The 25000-nt window shown below is 41.0% G+C and overlaps 1 protein-coding gene across 1 annotated transcript in view; it reads right to left on the bottom strand.

Moving 5' to 3' along the window:
• Positions 1 to 4443: 4443 nt before the first annotated feature.
• Positions 4444 to 25000, bottom strand: part of adck1 (aarF domain containing kinase 1) — a 111415-nt gene continuing 90858 nt past the window's right edge. Inside the window, exons 10-11 of the mRNA XM_060880497.1 lie at positions 9999 to 10192; positions 4444 to 5272 (exon numbers count right to left, since the gene is read on the bottom strand). Of these exons, the coding sequence (XP_060736480.1) occupies positions 5104 to 5272; positions 9999 to 10192 (363 nt within the window). The 3' untranslated portion in view covers positions 4444 to 5103. The remainder of the gene's footprint in view (positions 5273 to 9998; positions 10193 to 25000) is intronic.

The raw sequence follows: 25000 nt of genomic DNA, 5'->3' as shown, positions 1-25000 counted from the left end.
AGAGAGACGCTGTGCTGAGGGTGACGCTGTGCTGAGAGAGACGCTGTGCTGAGAGAGACACTGTGCTGAGGGTGACGCTGTGCTGAGGGTGACGCTGTGCTCAGAGAGATGCTGTGCTGAGGGTGACACTGTGCTGAGAGAGACGCTGTGCTGAGGGTGACACTGTGCTGAGAGAGACGCTGTGCTGAGGGTGACGCTGTGCTGAGAGAGACGCTGTGCTCAGAGAGACGCTGTGCTGAGGGTGACGCTGTGCTGAGAGAGACGCTGTGCTGAGGGTGACGCTGTGCTGAGAGAGACGCTGTGCTCAGAGAGACGCTGTGCTGAGGGTGACGCTGTGCTGAGAGACGCTGTGCTGAGGGTGACGCTGTGCTGAGAGAGACGCTGTGCTGAGAGAGACGCTGTGCTGAGGGTGACGCTGTGCTGAGAGAGACGCTGTGCTGAGGGTGACGCTGTGCTGAGAGAGACGCTGTGCTCAGAGAGACGCTGTGCTGAGGGTGACGCTGTGCTGAGAGAGACGCTGTGCTGAGGGTGACACTGTGCTGAGAGAGACGCTGTGCTGAGAGAGACGCTGTGCTGAGGGTGACGCTGTGCTGAGAGAGATGCTGTGCTGAGGGTGACGCTGTGCTGAGAGAGACGCTGTGCTGAGGGCTGCAATGTGCTGAGGGCGACGATGTGCTGGGAGAGATGCGGTGCTGAGGGCTACACTGCGTTGAGGGCTACGCTGTGCTGAGGGTGACACTGTGCTTAGGATGATGCTGTGCTGAGAGTTGCTGTGCTGAGAGAGACGCTGTGCTGAGAGAGACACTGTGCTGAGGGTGACGCTGTGCTGAGGGTGACGCTGTGCTCAGAGAGATGCTGTGCTGAGGGTGACACTGTGCTGAGAGAGACGCTGTGCTGAGGGTGACACTGTGCTGAGAGAGACGCTGTGCTGAGAGAGACGCTGTGCTGAGGGTGACGCTGTGCTGAGAGAGATGCTGTGCTGAGGGTGACGCTGTGCTGAGAGAGATGCTGTGCTGAGGGTGACGCTGTGCTGAGAGAGACGCTGTGCTGAGGGCTGCAATGTGCTGAGGGCGACGATGTGCTGGGAGAGATGCGGTGCTGAGGGCTACACTGCGTTGAGGGCTACGCTGTGCTGAGGGTGACACTGTGCTTAGGATGATGCTGTGCTGAGAGTTGCTGTGCTGAGGGTGACGCTGTGCTGAGGGCGACGCTGTGCTGAGGGCGCTGCTGTGCTGAGGGCTGCAATGTGCTGAGGGCGGTGATGTGCTGAGGGCTGCAATGTGCTGAGGGCGGTGATGTGCTGAGAGAGACGATGTGCTGAGGGCTACGCTGTGCTGAGGGCTCTGCTGTGCTGAGAGAGACGCTGTACTAAGAGGGATGCTGTACTGAGGATGACGCTGTGTTGAGAGCTAGGCTGTGCTGAGAGAGACCCTGTGCTGAGGATGACGCTGTGCTGAGGATGACGCTGTGCTGAGAGAGACGCTGTGCTGAGAGAGACCCTGTGCTGAGGATGACGCTGTGCAGAGAGAGACCCTGTGCTGAGGATGATGCTGTGTTAAGAGCTAGTCTGTGCTGATCGTTGGGGTAAATTGCCACCTCATACCTCAAAAACAAAAGAAAATATTACTGTGACTGACATAACTTTTCCATAATTTGTAGTTATGTAGTGATGAAGCATGCTGGTGACCCATACGTTGAAGCATTGTGGTGGTAACATCTGTAGGTTGTAGCATAGTGATGGGGGTGTCACGAGACGTCGGAGTTACCCTCTGAGCTTGTGGTATTTAGTCATCTTTCTCAACCAAAAGCCCAAGGATACGTGTTTAAATATATAAAACTGTATGTACATTTTGTAGAAATGATCTAAATCTGTAAAACTGCCTTGTGACTCTGTGTACTATTAAAAGCTTTGTACAAATCAGTGTGTCTGAAGCTCTGATTGGTGTTATATAAAGTGTATTTTTGGCACTGCACATACGAGCCACAGGCTGACAGAGTAATGGGCACCTTTCACGCCAAACAAAGACGCAGCATTCCCAGAGTTTGCTGAGGTCAGCTGAAGCATCAGGCTCACACGTCTCCTCTCCATCCTGCTGGAGGAAACAGATGAGGTTTAGCTCAGCCATGGATTGTGGCATTTTAATTTGCTCAGCCTCTGTTTTCTTAGGTTAGAATAATACTCCTGATAAGCACAGCTGGCCAGATGATCTGAATGTCTCCTACAGAACACGGGTTAGGATGGATTTATCATCAGACAACACACTTTTCTAATCTGCTCAGGGTTTTTTTTAGGAGTGAGGCATCCATATCCTTGGATATTTGCCCAAACCCTGGTCAGGTTCAGCTCACACTGTGGCCATCCAGCCTGCAGGCCCATTACCTCCATGATTACATTTGGCAGCACCTGCCTCAGCTTTGTGATATAGATGGATGGGTTTTTCATGTGGGTCAGGGTCTGGCCCTGGAGTTCTGCTTACCGAGGCCCAGTCTTGAAATCCATTCAAATAACAACACAATTAAATGGTTTCATTCATAACATATTGATACGTGCGAAAAAAAAAATTGATGCAAAAGCGTAGAACTCCTAAGCTGGTTAACCTGGAGACTCCTTCCATAAACGTTTTTTTTTGTTTGTTTGTTTACATAGTTTGACCACATCGACAATTATGTTTTTCTTTTTTTTTTTTTAAATAATAATTCGTTTATTATAACAATTACAAGCCCCTGTGAATAATCTGTTGCTATAGAAACGGTAACACACGTGAAGGAGCGCATTAATATAACCCTGTGATTTATAAGCTGTTACTTTTCCAACAGGGTCATTAATAAGTGAGTGATTTATCTAACCCTGATGCGCACCGATTCTTCCCCCAGTCATTGATTGCTATACCTGGAAATGCCACTGAGTGTAATGTATTATCCACAACACCGATGACGAATCTAATGTTTTTATTAACGGCATAAAAGCAAAATAACCTTCTGGTGGAATTATGTAGTCAGTCAGCATGATTGCCTTTTATCTCTGTATTAATTGCCACGTGTTCTCGTGTTCTAGCACTTTCCTGGAAATGCAGCAGCTCGAATTTATTCTTTAGGCAACTAAATGGCACGTTATTGTGAAGCATGAAACCATGTCTCTGAAATCTCTTTTCAGCTATGAGGCCAAAAAAACATGGCACCCTGCCTAGACGGAAAGCCATTTAGTGTTGAAACCTGTTGAGCAGATAAGTGTGTCCATCACATAGATGCCTGGAGATCTCACCAACTCTCTCTCTCTCTCGCTCTCTCTCTTTCTCTCTGTGTCTTTTTCTGCTCTGGGGAATTCAGAGACTCACTGGAATTGCTCCGCTGCTTGCCGCTGCCTTTGGGCTCTTCATGAAGACCTGCTGGGATGATCTAACACCACATAATCACCTGAGGAACCCAACAGAAGCACAGAGAAGTAGTTTAATGGATCTCTAACCTGCCCTTGGGTTTTGTCCCAGGCTCATCAATACACCTCTGACCAGCGGCGCTTCATAAGGGTGCCATTATATTCCAAAAAATATAAAAATTGCTTGAGGAAGATGTCGTCTGTCACGTGTGATGATCTCACCTCACCTCAGCATATTCATTTCTCTTTAATTTATTACAATTCAATATATTAATATGCATAAACATACTGTATATCAACAGACCATCACTGAGACATTAATACGATTGTTTTCAGATCATTAAAATGTCTGTTCAGGTTTAAACAACTGGGCATAAGGACAAAGGAATGAAAGAATTGTTTAAAAAAAAAGAATACAGCCGGAAGAAAAAGAAAAATATTAGTTATAATAATTCTAATAATTATTCAACAATCAAGTAATAATCATTTTGAGATTCTTAATATGACACATTTATACCACAGATAAAAAAGAAAGAATGCAATATATACATCAGGAATTTAAGAAAAAAAATAATACAATTATGTAATTATATTTTTTAGAGTTTAAAAATGAGGATTTGTTTTTCCCCAAAGTGTTTTATTCCTCTTAAAAATAAATTGTATTAAATATTACATTCTGTACCAGTCACTGTTTCTATAGCAACAGCTTAACAAACACTTTAACTAGCTAACTAAAATTAAGGTTATGTAAAATTGCAAATAAATAAATAAATGATAACGTAAACAAATCTAAACTATTTTCTTTTAAAGTTTTACAATTTTGGAAACTCTTCAACGTTCAGACAAACTATAAACGTTCCGACGTCCGTCTCGGCGTCGCGGCGCGTTTCGGCAACCTGACTAAAATTTCAAAAGAAATACAAATCCAGAGCGACAGAAAAGTCGAGAAGAAAAAATTTTTCAAATGCACAAATTCATACAAACAAAATGATTTTTATTTAAAAAAATACGAACAGCACCAAATGATCCGCTGAAGGAAAAATCAAGAGGTCAAGACGTCTTCACATCCGGGTCACGCTCCTGCAATCAGTGCAATCAGGTAAGTTTAATCAGAACATTGTTAGCCAGCTTGCTAACAACAATTTATGTCATTACAAATGCTAACTAGAAATTTATTCAGCTAGGTCTGAAAATATGCAAATTAGCATGGAATATAGGGAGGAATAAAACAATCCGAAATGTGACGTGTTTAGGAAACCCACACAGATTAAACCCGGACGCTATGGGTGGAGCGAACGTAACATAAATATTAAACGTTTCATGAACATCCGTGACGTTACGCTAACTCTGCGATCCAAGGCTAGCGCTAGTTAATGTTGATCTGTCCTGATTGGAGGACTGAATCGCTCTCGAGGTCATTTTACACGCAATTTACTTTATTTCTGTTTCTATCGATAGTAAATGCACCATCAGATTTTATTTACACCTGCTGATATTTTCCAGATATATTTAAATGACATACAGTGTGTATTTGTGTGTGTTTTTTTATTTCAAATGATCAAATACATCACATCTGTACAACATGAGTTTGACTGATTACAATGATGATAAACAGCAGTTCCAGGTTTAACTCTGTGACTCTCGCGTCTCCGTGTGGATGGAGTGATGACGAGACGGAGGAGAGGCAGCGAGGCAGTGCGGCAGTCCGTTTTTAACCCATTTTAACCCCCTCAGTGCATGAAGGGCAAACAGCCGAGCGTGTAACACATCCACTTCACCAACGATGAGCTCCGAATCCACAAGACCACTTCATACAGACTGATCTGACACAGAGAGAGAGCTTCGGACACGCTGATCTGCAGCCTCCTCATCCTCGAGTCGGTCTTACTTCTCTTATAACTGAAAGAGAGAGAGAAGGAGGTGTAAAGGTAGGAAGGAGAAGACAGACGGATAAAAAGACGATCGTTAGACGGACAGAGTAAGAGAAAAAATGGGGAGGAGAGTCAAAGACAGGAGAAGGGAGGGGGAGAGAATGACACACAGAGAGACAGAGAGAGAGAGAGAGAGAGAGAGAGAGAGAGAGAGTGAGAGTGAGAGAGAGAGAGAGAGAGAGAGAGAGAGAGAGAGATTAGAGCAGATTAAGTAAATTGACTGCATGTTGGTTCATGGTCATGCAATATTAACGTCTGTTCAGCAATGTGTGTGTGTGTGTGTGTGTGTGTGTGTGTGTGGAGAGAGGGCGGGTGGGGGAATTAAGAGAGAGAGAGAGGAGGGAAGTGTTTTAGCTGAATAACCTCAGGGGGAAAAACAATGACTCTCCAAAATCGCACACATTCCTACCAACGCGGCTTTAAACTGAACAACAAAAACATTCATCACGTCTCACTTTCTCCCCTGACAACACGACAACCAAGAGAGAACACTGTAGATCAAATGCTGGCGTGTGTGTGTGTGTGTGTGTGTGTGCGTGTGTGTGTGATGCCTGTCTTATAGATGTTATAGACTGACTGCTTTAAATGTATTCCCCATTTAACCTACAGACCCCCAATAAAAAACACCAGCCAGGGGTGCCAATACTTTCAGCTAAACAAAATCAGACAGAATTTCAAGTGCATTTTACAAAATATTTAAAGTACACAACTCCTACAAAAACCTACTGAACACTCAGGGATGACTCGAGTTTTAATTCTAGCCCCACCCCTTTTTACAGTGATGTCACACATCGTTGGTTTACCGCTTGACTAAAAAACTCTGTCCGTAAATGTCGCGGACGCGAATCTTTATCATTGACGTGAACTTCTTTAATCTTAATCTTCATTTTTCTGAACATTTTCCTACATTATGTTCACAATTCCTTTCTACACGCTGATCGTTCTGCGGCACGAGTCAAACGAAACGGAGCGATGCGGCGGCGCTTTAATCCTTTTATCTGTCTCAGATGATGTGATATTGGTGTTTGAACCTGTTTATGGTTAAACACGGTCAGAAACCGCTTGCGTATGATGATGCTAAGTGAAGTCAAGGCGATGAGGCGGATTTGAAGTGTCACCCTGACTGCATCATCCCTCCGAACTTCAGAGAGCTTCGTACGCCACGGCGACACGACGTGAGCTGCAGCGAAGCGAAGAGCAGACTGAGCTCCGCTACACCTACAGACCCGACAGCTTTTTACCGGAGCATGCGCTCTCGACATGCTTACTTCTAGCGCTTTAGCCTGCCAGCAATCCCCGAGCTCTGATTGCATAACTCGCAGTAGCTTGAAAAGAGTCATGTTCAATATTTCATACGGGGACACGCAGGATTCAGTAGCACCTCAGGAGCAACTGATGAATTATTAAGCGCTTGCTGGGAGAAGCCTGCGAGTGTGCGAGTGACAGCTAGACGAAGCTCAGAGCGCCGACTCGCACGGACGTGCCCGATCCGTTACGCCGCGCAAAGATAACGTCTATAAGGAGGTTCGTACGTCACTCGGAAACGTGATAATCTACACAACCACGTGTCAAAAAAACCCAGCTCTCTCTACGGTCCTTATTTATCCGCCGCCATTTTTTTCTGCTCTTCGGAGAATCATAGAATATTGATGATATTTTGACAAAGTATGTGCAGGATTTTTAAATTTCCGAGAAAGTTCAGGGTCAGGGCCAGGGTGACGGATGAGATCGGAATTTTTCTTTATATGGCTGTTATAAAATCTGAAAATATTAGAAGACTGAAAGCTGTATAATAAAAAGTCTTTTCTTCCCCTTTCATGTTTCTTTGCTTTTGTACATTAGGTTTTTTTTTTTAGTTTAATGTCCGAAACGATAAAACAACCTGGATAAAAGAAATACTGTGAATATATTTCACTATATAAATGAAACCTATTAATATTAAAATAATCATAAGCACTTTATTACACCTTTATTACACCTGTAAACAAACCCGAGTCATGAACAGAGCCGCTATCGTCGCTATTCCGTATATTTACTTCACATCATACACAGACGTACTGTAAGTACTGTATGAAAGACTCTTCGAAGCAGATTTGTATTTTTTTGACCCCTGATCATCCACCCAATGCTTTTGTCTTGTATTGAATGCTGGAATATCTGCTTACGTTATGAATGACGAATCTGGAAGGAAAACTCCTGCTGCTTTCTGGTACATTTATAAATATTTAAAGCAGCGTATTGAATGACACGCTACGCATTGGTCATTTTGTCATACCGCATAGGTCACTTAGTAGGTGTACGATTACTGGAACTAGCTCGTCTTTTGCTATGCGTGATGTATTGGCGCCCCCTCTGCCTCATCCATCCATGGAAAAGCAGCGGAGATCTTTGGGTGGTGGACAGGTACACAAGTGTACAGGTATACAGATGTACAGGAGTACAGGTGTACAGATGTACAGGTGTACAGGTGTACAGGCCTACAGATGTACAGGCCTACAGATGTACAGGTGTACAGGTCTACAGATGTACAGGAGTATAGGTGTACAGGTGTACAGGTGCACAAGTGTACAGGTGTACAGATGTACAGGTGGTCAGGTACACAAGTGTACAGGAGTACAGATGTACAGGTGTACAGGTGCACAGGTGGACAGGTGCACAGGTGGACAGGTGTACAGGTGCACAAGTGTACAGGTGTACAGGTCTACAGGTCTACAGATGTACAGGTGCACAGGTGGACAGGTGTACAGGTGTACAGGTGCACAGGTGGACAGGTGTACAGGTGTACAGGTGCACAGGTGTACAGGTGCACTTCCTGTCGAAGTAGGAGGCGAGTTCAATATCGCTAACGTTACAGAGGCTATGAACATCAGAACCGTCTCTCCCCACACTGACACTGGAGACTCGATGATCACACACGTTTTTTAGACTCGTTTGTGTGTGTTACCACGGAAACAATAAGGTATTAAGAACGATTTACAGGCATAATGTAAATCATTAGGATAAGAGGCTTGTGGTTTGTAAAACAAGGCCGAGGAGTCGAGCGCTAACTTACAGCTTTGTAGAGATAATGATACTACAGATCAAACTATATCAGTGTGACAAACATGTCATGTCCGAGTCATACTCTCTCTCTCTCTCGCTCTCTCTCTCGCTTGTGTGTCCTGATGTACGTGGGTTCAGGAGCTGGTAATGGATTTTAGATCTGCATTCTGCATTCTGCTCCCATTTGGTTTTAATAAAGACGCACTCAGGCGGATGACATCGAGTTTCATGTCTGGATGCTCTTTCTTTCTTTTCAAATCTCTCTCTCACTCCGATTTTACAGTCATCACCATCTCTCTCTCTCTCTCTCTCTCTCTCTCTCTCAAACCCAGTCCCATACTCCCACACACACACACACACACACACGTACAAATCCTTCACACAGTCACAGAGTTCTTCATTAAAACTGTGCGAATAAATCAATATGGCCGCTGACTGCTGACACTTGAGTCAGATCATTACACCAAACACTGGCAAGGTTCAAGTTAAAAAAAAAAAAAAAAACTTAAACGTGTTGGTCATCTGTATTTCTACACCTTGATCACAACGTTCATATTGTCCATACTCTGAAGACATCCCACGAGTCACGGACCAGCATGATTACTATATTAAATACTGTTGTATTACATTATATCGTCGCTGTCAGACGGAATCCTCGTATCTCCAAAACCGTTACTTTTCAGGAAATGAAAAAAACGCTGTACCTTATCTGCAGTACACAGGGTTTAGTCCGCGTTACAGTGGATTGTCTTGCGCTAAATTCCTGTCCTCAGACGAGCACCAGAACTAGCGGGGGTAAAGATTTTTTTTTCTTTGAGCCCAGTGTTTTAAGACATTTACCTCAGAAGACGTGTTGATTCGTTGCGACTCTTCTTGAGGAGAAATATGCCGTGAAGCTCTCCCACGGAGTGAGGAAGAGGTGGACAGTTGAAGTGTCCAATGGAGTTATGAGATTTGCCCTCAAGCTATTTTCAAGACTTTAGATTGGTTAATAACTTGTAAAAATAACAGACCCACGTGGGGACTGACCAATAGCATCGATATGTGAAAAAATATGAAATTGACCAAATTTGGACATACGAGGTTTCCGCCCGACAGCGACGATATATTATATTACATTATATATCAGTTCTTCACAGTTATTGGAGTTTTGCATGTTAGAAGTTTATTTTTGACAGACAGATGTTGTGTCTAAACCTTAAAAAAGAGCCACAACATACTTTATCATCTCCAGGTTCCCCAAAACAAAACAAGATTTCATTTCAAACAATGTTTAAATGTTTTTATTTATCTTCTTTCGAGCTTAACCTTAACCTCAAGCTGAAAAGTTTATGTACAAACATGACGTGACTGTTTAAAAGAGACGTCTAAAACCTGTCTGGGATTTTTTTTTAACCTCACACACGTTTAGATTATGTTTCGGAGCTACAATTGGACGTGTAATCGGTCACAATATCATCATCATCATCATCATCATCATCATCATCATCATCATCATCCTCATCATCACCATCATTTGATGAAAAACAGATAAGAACTTCTGATGAAGTTTCAAAGCTTTCACCTTGTGAGTGAGAAAAGTATTGCTGTTTGTCGGAACACAGTTTGTCAGTGTGTGTGTGTGTGTGTGAGTGTGTGTGTGTGTGTGTTACCTGGCGAGTGCTCGTGTACAGCAGCGGCTCATGCTGATGAAGGCGCTGGAGCTGGCGCGGGTCTGCAGAACCGTCTCGATGCCCCTCAGGAGGTCGTTGGTCTTCAGCAGCAGCAGCATCTGCCGAGGAACTCTGTTCAACAGCTCGCTGATCTGAGGGAGGTACAGCGCCGCGTTCGTGCGGATCTCCACATCCTGAGGTGCACACACACACACACACACACACACACACAGATTACATCATCCAATTTCTTGCCTCTAGATCTAATACTTTTAATCTGCTGTTTTAACCCACATGAGTTCTGCATCAACACGATCGTAGTCGACGGTAAAGCTGTAACTTTTTAGTTTCCTGACTTTCTTTCAGATTTTTTTTCCCAACATTAGTGGAGAGAGAGCGAGAGAGAGAGAGAAAGAGAGATGCTAAAGTAACACCAGTTTAAAAATAAATGAATTAAAATGTAAACGTTAATTTGGAATAAATAAAAACATTAATCGTTAGTGAACTGATACGGTTTAAAAGAAACAAGACGGGCTTTAAAATGTGATGTCTTCTGAAACTTGAGAGTTGATAACAGAGAATCTTCATCTCTTCGTCACCCTGTAATAGCGTGACACAGTGTTTTATACCTTACTTGATATTATTTAACTAGCGATAGTTAAATAATAATCGCAGGCTGAATTTCATTTCATATTCAAATCAATAGCCTATTTGTAAAGATTAATGTGACGCAACCACCACCATGCTTCGGAGTTGGCATCGTGTTCTGTTATTTTATATTTCAACATTACAAACAGCAAAACACTCCATATCTGTACACTTGTTAGTGTTAGAATCGGGCTTCCTAGTAACATCTGATAACAAGCTGATTGGCTGTTTAATTCTGAGGGGCGGGGCTTAAACGATACCGCCGTATTGAGCATAATTTGCGGCCTCTTCTTATTCTAATATCGCATACGCAGATTATTTTCCTGAAAGCAAAGCAAACATACACTTGAGAGTGTCTGGGAAGTGTACTATTTAAAGAATCCATTAAAAAGCACTTCTGTAGCGTATAGCTTCTTATTGTTATTTGGATCGTGCTGTTATTCACACCATCAATAATGAATTTCCTTTGTATTAATGCATCAGTGATCAGGTTCAAAAGCCAAGAGACTGCAATCAATCACATCTCACACGCTGGCAAATTCGAGTGTGACGGTTTAATAGTGTGTCGATACGACGAGGAACAACGAGCCGGCTCAGACTTTGCGGTTTTGAATACATATTGACTGGTTTTATGTGCCTTATGTTGTTTATCTGTTTATTCGGATAATAATAGGTAACACTCCAAGTTCTAGATTAAGAAGAAAGTGGAACAAACAGGAAATGTTACTTTAAAATGTTGACGAAAAATTAAGAATCGAGATGATAGTCGTGTTATCAGTCTTTAAGGGATCGTTGTTACTGACAAGCATGAAAGCATGAAAAGATAAAACGAATCATGTGTAATCCAACAACACTGGAACCTTTTCATGAAACTAAGAATCCTTAATTTCGAATTAATAAGCCATTTCTATTCTACATTATTCATTCATTCATCTTCTACCGCTTATCTGAACTACCTCGGGTCACGGGGAGCCTGTGCCTATCTCAGGTGTCATCGGGCATCAAGGCAGGATACACCCTGGACGGAGTGCCAACCCATTGCAGGGCACACACACACACACATACTCTCATTCACTCACACAATCACACACTACGGACAATTTTCCAGAGATGCCAATCAACCTACCATGCATGTCTTTGGACCGGGGAGGAAACCGGAGTACCCGGAGGAAACCCCCGAGGCACGGGGAGAACATGCAAACTCCACACACACAAGGTGGAGGTGGGAATCGAACCCCCAACCCTGGAGGTGTGAGGCGAACACTAAGCCACCGTGCACCCCTATTCTACATTAAAACTTATTTATTTATTTATTTATTTATTTTTTACATTTTAATCCAGAACAATTATTTTTAGTATTCCTTGAACCTGAATGTAATATCCATATGTTGTAACCAGGTTATGAGTAAACTTTATAGCTGACCATAACCCTTTACAGCACCAGAACCCTCTCAGACCAGCTCTTGTTTCTGGCTTCTGGCAAGTCTAAAATATTTGATTTCAAATTGTTTCAAATATTTGAAACAAATTGATTTCAGATACATTTTACGTACTTATATCTGCTTCCAAAAAATATTTATTCTAGCTTATTATAGCTCTGGATCTCCTGGAGAAAGAAAGAATATTAGTTCGGCGGAGGCGGGAATCGAACCCCCAACCCTGGAGGTGTGAGGTGAACATGCTAACCACTAAGCCACCGTGCCCCCCTAAATCAGTGGTAGTTCAGATAACTGTAAAATAACTTTATAATAACAAAATTATGAGAAATGTCTGTTCCGTTTGTATCATTCTGTTTCACGTGTCTCTGAAGTAACATTATTAGATAATAAATCTGATATTTATATATCTGATTTTTCAGAAGCCCTGTCATTCCGCTCCATCCTTCATCAGTGCTGTAAAAACAGTCAGCTCAACAGCAAAGATAAGAATGAGGAAGAGGAAGGAGATTACTAAATAAGTCAGTAACATAACGGGGTGATGGATCTGAATAAACTACATCATGTGACCTGTGTCCTGATCTGAAACTCCACCCCCTGCTCAGAGACAGAGTCACATGATCTGTGTGAGCTTGGTCTTCCTCAGTCAGACATGGCTTCCTTCCCTGGACTCTTGCCTTATCTATTCTGGCTGTTGGTTTTCATCCAGGGATTATTTTGACTGAGATATGGACCTGCTCCATATTTACATCCTCCTTGTGCCAGAACAAATTAAAAGTCCCTGTGACACACGAACAGCTCATCATTTATTTTTATTTGATTTTCAAGCATAAATATATTAAAGATCCATTTGTGGATAATTTATTCAAGGCATCCTATCGTACGTCCTCCTTCATGGAATTAATTTGCCTGATATTTTGATTGAGTCATTTTATTTGTTGGTTGTATTTTTGATTTTTTTTTTCAGAATGCTTTTTACAGAATTAAAAGTCTTGTGTGACATCTAATTTTATATTATTTTATATTATTATTATCTGACCCATCGCCTATCAAGATCTTGAGGTGCACAGCCTTAAGGGATTCTTTGCCTACTTGAAGAGTCTTTACCTCCTTAAAGGGTTTAAGGTTGAACTAAGTGAAAAAATGTAATTAAACTGCGTACAAATATTCTATTAACGGGGTTGGTTCTCATGCATCCAACATGACTGGAGTGTGTTTTCAAATCCCTGAATAAAATCAACAAATGAACGAACGAACGAACGAACGAACGAAAGAAAGAAAGAAAGAAAGAAAGAAAGAAAGAAAGAAAGAAAGAAAGAAAGAAAGAAAGAGTCATTGGGCTAAGAGAGATAGAGAGAGACAGATATTGAGCTGAAAGAAAGAAAGAAAGAAAGAAAGAAAGAAAGAAAGAAAGAAAGAAAGAAAGAAAGAAAGAGTCATTGGGCTAAGAGAGATAGATTGAGAGAGACAGATACTGAGCCTAAAGAAAGAAAGAAAGAAAGAAAGAAAGAAAGAAAGAAAGAAAGAAAGAAAGAAAGAAAGAAAGAAAGAAAGAAAGAAAGTCATTGGGCTAAGAGAGATAGAGTGAGAGAGACAAATATTGAGCTGAAAGAAAGAAAGAAAGAAAGAAAGAAAGAAAGAAAGAAAGAAAGAAAGAAAGAAAGAAAGAAAGAAAGAAAGAAAGAAAGAAAATAATTGGGCTAAGAGAGATAGAGTGAGAGAGACAAATATTGAGCTGAAAGAAAGAAAGAAAGAAAGAAAGAAAGAAAGAAAGAAAGAAGGAAAGAAAGAAAGAAAGAAAGAAAGAAAGAAAGAAAGAAAGAAAGAAAGAAAGTCATTCTGCTAAGAGAGATAGAGTGAGAGAGACAAATATTGAGCTGAAAGAAAGAAAGAAAGAAAGAAAGAAAGAAAGAAAGAAAGAAAGAAAGAAAGAAAGAAAGAAAGAAAGAAAGAACGAAAGAGTCATTGGGCTAAGAGAGATAGAGAGAGACAGATATTGAGCTGAAAGAAAGAAAGAAAGAAAGAAAGAAAGAAAGAAAGAAAGAAAGAAAGAAAGAAAGTCATTCTGCTAAGAGAGATAGAGTGAGAGAGACAAATATTGAGCTGAAAGAAAGAAAGAAAGAAAGAAAGAAAGAAAGAAAGAAAGAAAGAAAGAAAGAAAGAAAGAAAGAAAGAAAGAAAGGTAAAAGAGGTAAAAGAGGTAGCAGGGTTAGTTTGGAGGTATTAAAATAGAGCCCCAAAAGGACAAACTGCACATACAGTTTATTATTTTTCAGTCTAAGTTAATAGCAGCTTGTCGTGACATTTTACTTGTTCAGACCAACAGCAGATCTGATGGATTCGGCTGTTTTTCTTAAAAACAAAGGTTAAGCTTGAGGTGTGTGTGTGTGTGTGTGTGTGTGTGTGTGTGTGTGTGTGTGTGTGTGTGTGTATTATATATATATATATCCTGATACGGACCAAATCCTAAAAAATCGCCCTAAAACATTTCCTACACCACGGACTGATCTGAGGTGTGTTTAGTGTATAATCTCCACCTCTTTACACGTGAGTATCAGTGTGTGCTTGTGTTATCTCTGAGTGTTTTCTCACATCAGCTGTTTCAACCTGCTGCTTTTTTTTTCTGTCGACAGGAAGGTTCGAGCAGTCGCCGCTTTGATTAACTGCTTACTGCGAACTTGCATCATGCCCTGAGGACGGAGCCCTATTTTCAGAGCGGCCCTTTGACAGTAAGCCACACCAGCCCACGGTTCTCTCCAGGAGAAAAAAGCCCACAGACGGTCAGAGCAGGAGCTTAACTTCTTGGTTTTAGCTCGAGTGCTCGAGCCGTAAAGCCCTGAAGACTCAGAAGTGGTGGGCAGTCGCTATCGAGAGCACTTCACACAGAGACCCAGACACAGAGAGACCTCTCTCTCTCTCTCTCTCTCTCTTTTCTCAGACATAAGAAAATTGAAAGAAAAAAAAAAATCCCAAACCAGACACTTGGGACGTTTTTTTTTTTTTTTCCCCCAGAATCCTGATGTCTCCCCCCCCCCCCGTGAACGCAGCTCCAGGGCAGCCGTTACGAGGCACAGCGCTGATCGTCGAGGAGGATGACGGTACGAGTGGTCCAAAATAAGCTCTCCCCTGAGACAAACACAATAGCAATTACGCAGGAGGGAGGCTATTCTTCCTGTCTGCCAACACTATTCATTATTAACATGCAGGCTTTTCACGAGCTTTCAGCCGCCAGATTCGTTCAGCTGCAGGAACGAACAAACACACTATCTGGTTAAGCTGATAAAAAGGAGATGTCTTTGTTTATAAAACAAAGCGTGAAAAATATCCTGTAAAGTCACGATGGACAGATATTCATATTAACTCTGCTGGACTGTTATTTATTTTTGATGTTTCGGATTCATCTTGGTTGGTCCACACGAACGAGGGAAGGAATTATGGATAGATAAAGGTATTTATGATGATAGTCTTTCTTTCCCCATCAATCACAATCACACTGCCCAATCACAGACCTCTGTGACAGGGGCGTAGATTACGCGGGGGACGCGGGGGACATTTATAAAAAGTAAATTCGTCCCCCTCACTTTTTTAGTGGAGAGTTGTGTTCACCACGTGTTGAGGTTTTAATGGAGCAATGTATATAAATGCAGAGTGATTTAAAATTCAAAGAGACAAGAAAGTTTAAGATCGTCTATACATGACGATCTATCAGTCACTCACTTGTCATGTCATCATCACGCGCCCCCAGTACTGTAGCTCGAGTCGCACCCGCGGTCCATCATTCGGTTACGTTGAGCTCAAAGGGGCAAAAAACGCTTCACTCCTTTTTTATAAAAATGTCAAGCATAAGTTGGCACATGGTATCAGAATTGTGTTGCACAATGTTTAGTAACTCTGCCTGTTGCTCTTGTTGAATAATTAGCAAGTTTTAATTTAAAGGATTATAAGGAAAAATAGCTGCTTTGACAAACGTTATATAAACTCTTTTATAACGTCTTTTGTTTTAACAAGTGTGTTATCAAAACCCTTCAAATAAGAATAAAGATAATGTTGAACTGAGATTTTACAGCATGTTTAACTGCCAATTCTACATAATATCAAGTGTGTGTCACTGTATGTACACGACAGAGACGAGGACGACGAATAGTGACATTAAAGATGTCATTTTAATAATAAGGAGCAGGTAAATCACACATACATACAACGTAGTAAAGACGATAACCGACAATGAGTGAAGACGGTGGTGATGAGTATAAATAGAGTCCGGGTGAACAGACAGGTGAAGACGGGAAACAAACATGGTGGATGACGTGGTGCAAAGGATGATGGGTAATGTAAAAAATGTAAAAAAGGTACAAAGATGTCCTTTTAAGGGTATTGTCCTAGTGGCAAGCTGTTCTAGTTCTTTCTTTCTTTCTGTTTTATAATCATATATAATCATAACACATATAAAGCATGATTAAAAAAATCATGATTAAAAATAAAACCTGTCATTTACACAAAGGTTAACTGAAAAAAAAATCTTGGAGATTTAACCGCTGCTTATCTGGTGATCTGCCTTCAGACCTGATCATGTTCTTTGTTTCAGTCTTCTCTATAGACGTCCTCCACTGTACAGGTTCCTGGCGTGTCTCCAGCCACGTCATCATCCCTTCCGCTCCTTCTGATTACTCCGAAAGGAACGATCGTGAAGTAAACACGGGGTCCTTCAGGCCTTGTGAATGGATGAATATTCTTTTTCTTCCATTTCTGATTCAGTCAGCCAATAAGACGAGGCCTTCCACTGTTGGGCCCCTGAGCAAGGCCCTTAACCATCAATTGCTCAGCTGTGTAAAAACTGAAAAGAAAAAAAAAAACAGATAACACTAGACATTTCGTCCCCCCCACTTTTTAAATGATGGCTACGCCCCTGCTCTGTGAGCTCATGAATGCAGAAGATGACAGACAGCTTGTTCCTCTGTGTGTGTTTCTTTGCCCAGAAGTTCATTCGAGAGCATGTTTTTGTCTTAATGTCTTTGATCTCATACAAATTCCTGCTCCTTCACGGTAACCAGCGAGGAACATCTTATCTCTGTCACATACATTTACATTTACATTTACATCATTTGGCAGACGCCTTTATCCAGAGCGACTTACATTATCTCATCATTTTTTACACAGCTGAGCAATTGATGGTTAAGGGCCTTGCTCAGGGGCCCAACAGTGGAAGGCCTCGTTTTATTGGCTGACTGAATCAGAAATGGAAGAAAAAGAATATTCATCCATTCACAAGGCCTGAAGGACCCCGTGTTTACTTCACGATCGTTCCTTTCGGAGTAATCAGAAGGAGCGGAAGGGATGATGACGTGGCTGGAGACACGCCAGGAACCTGTACAGTGGAGGACGTCTATAGAGAAGACTGAAACAAAGAACATGATCAGGTCTGAAGGCAGATCACCAGATAAGCAGCGGTTAAATCTCCAAGATAAAGAGTGCCAACATCTAGAAGTCACCTGGGAGATTCTAGATCATGGATTTTTTTTTTAAGAACCAATGACTAAAGAAGTTAAAACCTTGACATACAGTAGATCTCTTTCTTCCACATTGTAACCACACGGTAAATACTGGTACTTCTCTACCAGTAAAAGCAGTAGCTTGTCTTCCTCTTCCTCGTGTACCGGTGGGATATCTTCACACGCTGCTGAACACAGACTCCATGTAAACAAACACAACACTCCTGATATACTGTACTTCTGAACACAGACTCCATGTAAACAAACACAACACTCCTGATATACTGTACTACTGAACACAGACTCCATGTAAACAAACACAACACTCCTGATATACTGTACTACTGAACACAGACTCCATGTAAACAAACACAACACTCCTGATATACTGTACTACTGAACACAGACTCCATGTAAACAAACACAACACTCCTGATATACTGTACTGCTGAACACAGACTCCATGTAAACAAACACAACACTCCTGATATACTGTACTACTGAACACAGACTCCATGTAAACAAACACAACACTCCTGATATACTGTACTACTGAACACAGACTCCATGTAAACAAACACAACACTCCTGATATACTGTACTACTGAACACAGACTCCATGTAAACAAAACACAACACTCCTGATATACTGTACTACTGAACACAGACTCCATGTAAACAAACACAACACTCCTGATATACTGTACTGCTGAACACAGACTCCATGTAAACAAACACAACACTCCTGATATCCTGTACTACTGAACACAGACTCCATGTAAACAAACACAACACTCCTGATATACTGTACTAGCTGAACACAGACTCCATGTAAACAAACACAACACTCTGATATACTGTACTACTGAACACAGACTCCATGTAAACAAACACAACACTCCTGATATACTGTACTCCTGAACACAGACTCCATGTAAACAAACACACACTCCTGATTTACTGTACTGCTGAACACAGACTCCATGTAAACAAACACAACACTCCTGATATACTGTACTACTGAACACAGACTCCTTGTAAACAAACACAACACTCCTGATATACTGTACTACTGAACACAGACTCCATGTAAACAAACACAACACTCCTGATATACTGTACTGCTGAACACAGACTCCATGTAACAACACAACACTCCTGATATACTGTACTACTGAACACAGACTCCATGTAACAACACAAAACTCCTGATATACTGTACTACTGAACACAGACTCCATGTAAACAAACACAACACTCCTGATATACTGTACTCTGAACACAGACTCCATGTAAACAAACACAACACTCCTGATATACTGTACTACTGAACACAGACTCCATGTAAACAAACACAACACTCCTGATATACTGTACTACTGAACACAGACTCCATGTAAACAAACACAACACTCCTGATATACTGTACTACTGAACACAGACTCCATGTAAACAAACACAACACTCCTGATATACTGTACTCATGAACACAGACTCCATGTAAACAAACACAACACTCCTGATATACTGTACTACTGAACACAGACTCCATGTAAACAAACACAACACTCCTGATATACTGTACTACTGAACACAGACTCCATGTAAACAAACACAACACTCCTGATATACTGTACTACTGAACACAGACTCCATGTAAACAAACACAACACTCCTGATATACTGTACTGCTGAACACAGACTCCATGTAAACAAACACAACACTCCTGATATACTGTACTACTGAACACAGACTCCATGTAAACAAACACAACACTCCTGATATACTGTACTACTGAACACAGACTCCATGTAAACAAACACAACACTCCTGATATACTGTACTGCTGAACACAGACTCCATGTAAACAAACACAACACTCCTGATATACTGTACTACTGAACACAGACTCCATGTAAACAAACACAACACTCCTGATATACTGTACTACTGAACACAGACTCCATGTAAACAAACACAACACTCCTGATATACTGTACTACTGAACACAGACTCCATGTAAACAAACACAACACTCCTGATATACTGTACTGCTGAACACAGACTCCATGTAAACAAACACAACACTCCTGATATACTGTACTGCTGAACACAGACTCCATGTAAACAAACACAACACTCCTGATATACTGTACTACTGAACACAGACTCCATGTAAACAAACACAACACTCCTGATATACTGTACTACTGAACACAGACTCCATGTAAACAAACACAACACTCCTGATATACTGTACTGCTGAACACAGACTCCATGTAAACAAACACAACACTCCTGATATACTGTACTACTGAACACAGACTCCATGTAAACAAACACAACACTCCTGATATACTGTACTACTGAACACAGACTCCATGTAAACAAACACAACACTCCTGATATACTGTACTACTGAACACAGACTCCATGTAAACAAACACAACACTCCTGATATACTGTACTACTGAACACAGACTCCATGTAAACAAACACAACACTCCTGATATACTGTACTACTGAACACAGACTCCATGTAAACAAACACAACACTCCTGATATACTGTACTACTGAACACAGACTCCATGTAAACAAACACAACACTCCTGATATACTGTACTACTGAACACAGACTCCATGTAAACAAACACAACACTCCTGATATACTGTACTACTGAACACAGACTCCATGTAAACAAACACAACACTCCTGATATACTGTACTGCTGAACACAGACTCCATGTAAACAAACACAACACTCCTGATATACTGTACTACTGAACACAGACTCCATGTAAACAAACACAACACTCCTGATATACTGTACTACTGAACACAGACTCCATGTAAACAAACACAACACTCCTGATATACTGTACTACTGAACACAGACTCCATGTAAACAAACACAACACTCCTGATATACTGTACTACTGAACACAGACTCCATGTAAACAAACACAACACTCCTGATATACTGTACTACTGAACACAGACTCCATGTAAACAAACACAACACTCCTGATATACTGTACTACTGAACACAGACTCCATGTAAACAAACACAACACTCCTGATATACTGTACTACTGAACACAGACTCCATGTAAACAAACACAACACTCCTGATATACTGTACTGCTGAACACAGACTCCATGTAAACAAACACAACACTCCTGATATACTGTACTGCTGAACACAGACTCCATGTAAACAAACACAACACTCCTGATATACTGTACTACTGAACACAGACTCCATGTAAACAAACACAACACTCCTGATATACTGTACTACTGAACACAGACTCCATGTAAACAACACAACACTCCTGATATACTGTACTACTGAACACAGACTCCATGTAAACAAACACAACACTCCTGATATACTGTACTACTGAACACAGACTCCATGTAAACAAACACAACACTCCTGATATACTGTACTACTGAACACAGACTCCATGTAAACAAACACAACACTCCTGATATACTGTACTACTGAACACAGACTCCATGTAAACAAACACAACACTCCTGATATACTGTACTGCTGAACACAGACTCCATGTAAACAAACACAACACTCCTGATATACTGTACTACTGAACACAGACTCCATGTAAACAAACACAACACTCCTGATATACTGTACTACTGAACACAGACTCCATGTAAACAAACACAACACTCCTGATATACTGTACTACTGAACACAGACTCCATGTAAACAAACACAACACTCCTGATATACTGTACTACTGAACACAGACTCCATGTAAACAAACACAACACTCCTGATATACTGTACTACTGAACACAGACTCCATGTAAACAAACACAACACTCCTGATATACTGTACTACTGAACACAGACTCCATGTAAACAAACACAACACTCCTGATATACTGTACTACTGAACACAGACTCCATGTAAACAAACACAACACTCCTGATATACTGTACTACTGAACACAGACTCCATGTAAACAAACACAACACTCCTGATATACTGTACTGCTGAACACAGACTCCATGTAAACAAACACAACACTCCTGATATACTGTACTACTGAACACAGACTCCATGTAAACAAACACAACACTCCTGATATACTGTACTACTGAACACAGACTCCATGTAAACAAACACAACACTCCTGATATACTGTACTACTGAACACAGACTCCATGTAAACAAACACAACACTCCTGATATACTGTACTGCTGAACACAGACTCCATGTAAACAAACACAACACTCCTGATATACTGTACTACTGAACACAGACTCCATGTAAACAAACACAACACTCCTGATATACTGTACTACTGAACACAGACTCCATGTAAACAAACACAACACTCCTGATATACTGTACTACTGAACACAGACTCCATGTAAACAAACACAACACTCCTGATATACTGTACTACTGAACACAGACTCCATGTAAACAAACACAACACTCCTGATATACTGTACTACTGAACACAGACTCCATGTAAACAAACACAACACTCCTGATATACTGTACTACTGAACACAGACTCCATGTAAACAAACACAACACTCCTGATATACTGTACTACTGAACACAGACTCCATGTAAACAAACACAACACTCCTGATATACTGTACTACTGAACACAGACTCCATGTAAACAAACACAACACTCCTGATATACTGTACTACTGAACACAGACTCCATGTAAACAAACACAACACTCCTGATATACTGTACTACTGAACACAGACTCCATGTAAACAAACACAACACTCCTGATATACTGTACTACTGAACACAGACTCCATGTAAACAAACACAACACTCCTGATATACTGTACTTCTGAACACAGACTCCATGTAAACAAACACAACACTCCTGATATACTGTACTACTGAACACAGACTCCATGTAAACAAACACAACACTCCTGATATACTGTACTACTGAACACAGACTCCATGTAAACAAACACAACACTCCTGATATACTGTACTACTGAACACAGACTCCATGTAAACAAACACAACACTCCTGATATACTGTACTACTGAACACAGACTCCATGTAAACAAACACAACACTCCTGATATACTGTACTGCTGAACACAGACTCCATGTAAACAAACACAACACTCCTGATATACTGTACTACTGAACACAGACTCCATGTAAACAAACACAACACTCCTGATATACTGTACTACTGAACACAGACTCCATGTAAACAAACACAACACTCCTGATATACTGTACTACTGAACACAGACTCCATGTAAACAAACACAACACTCCTGATATACTGTACTACTGAACACAGACTCCATGTAAACAAACACAACACTCCTGATATACTGTACTACTGAACACAGACTCCATGTAAACAAACACAACACTCCTGATATACTGTACTACTGAACACAGACTCCATGTAAACAAACACAACACTCCTGATATACTGTACTGCTGAACACAGACTCCATGTAAACACAGACTCCATGTAAACAAACACAACACTCCTGATATACTGTACTACTGAACACAGACTCCATGTAAACAAACACAACACTCCTGATATACTGTACTACTGAACACAGACTCCATGTAAACAAACACAACACTCCTGATATACTGTACTACTGAACACAGACTCCATGTAAACAAACACAACACTCCTGATATACTGTACTACTGAACACAGACTCCATGTAAACAAACACAACACTCCTGATATACTGTACTACTGAACACAGACTCCATGTAAACAAACACAACACTCCTGATATACTGTACTACTGAACACAGACTCCATGTAAACAAACACAACACTCCTGATATACTGTACTACTGAACACAGACTCCATGTAAACAAACACAACACTCCTGATATACTGTACTACTGAACACAGACTCCATGTAAACAAACACAACACTCCTGATATACTGTACTACTGAACACAGACTCCATGTAAACAAACACAACACTCCTGATATACTGTACTGATGAACACAGACTCCATGTAAACAAACACAACACTCCTGATATACTGTACTGCTGAACACAGACTCCATGTAAACAAACACAACACTCCTGATATACTGTACTACTGAACACAGACTCCATGTAAACAAACACAACACTCCTGATATACTGTACTACTGAACACAGACTCCATGTAAACAAACACAACACTCCTGATATACTGTACTGCTGAACACAGACTCCATGTAAACAAACACAACACTCCTGATATACTGTACTACTGAACACAGACTCCATGTAAACAAACACAACACTCCTGATATACTGTACTACTGAACACAGACTCCATGTAAACAAACACAACACTCCTGATATACTGTACTACTGAACACAGACTCCATGTAAACAAACACAACACTCCTGATATACTGTACTACTGAACACAGACTCCATGTAAACAAACACAACACTCCTGATATACTGTACTACTGAACACAGACTCCATGTAAACAAACACAACACTCCTGATATACTGTACTGCTGAACACAGACTCCATGTAAACAAACACAACACCCTGATATACTGTACTACTGAACACAGACTCCATGTAAACAAACACAACACTCCTGATATACTGTACTACTGAACACAGACTCCATGTAAACAAACACAACACTCCTGATATACTGTACTGCTGAACACAGACTCCATGAAAACAAACACAACACTCCTGATATACTGTACTACTGAACACAGACTCCATGTAAACAAACACAACACTCCTGATATACTGTACTACTGAACACAGACTCCATGTAAACAAACACAACACTCCTGATATACTGTACTACTGAACACAGACTCCATGTAAACAAACACAACACTCCTGATATACTGTACTACTGAACACAGACTCCATGTAAACAAACACAACACTCCTGATATACTGTACTTCTGAACACAGACTCCATGTAAACAAACACAACACTCCTGATATACTGTACTACTGAACACAGACTCCATGTAAAAAAACACAACACTCCTGATATACTGTACTACTGAACACAGACTCCATGTAAACAAACACAACACTCCTGATATACTGTACTACTGAACACAGACTCCATGTAAACAAACACAACACTCCTGATATACTGTACTACTGAACACAGACTCCATGTAAACAAACACAACACTCCTGATATACTGTACTACTGAACACAGACTCCATGTAAACAAACACAACACTCCTGATATACTGTACTACTGAACACAGACTCCATGTAAACAAACACAACACTCCTGATATACTGTACTACTGAACACAGACTCCATGTAAACAAACACAACACTCCTGATATACTGTACTACTGAACACAGACTCCATGTAAACAAACACAACACTCCTGATATACTGTACTACTG

This window comes from Tachysurus vachellii, chromosome 10, assembly GCF_030014155.1.
Source record: "Tachysurus vachellii isolate PV-2020 chromosome 10, HZAU_Pvac_v1, whole genome shotgun sequence".
In the NCBI taxonomy this organism is placed as follows: Eukaryota; Metazoa; Chordata; class Actinopteri; order Siluriformes; family Bagridae; genus Tachysurus; species Tachysurus vachellii.
This window is presented reverse-complemented; position numbering and strand designations above follow the sequence as displayed.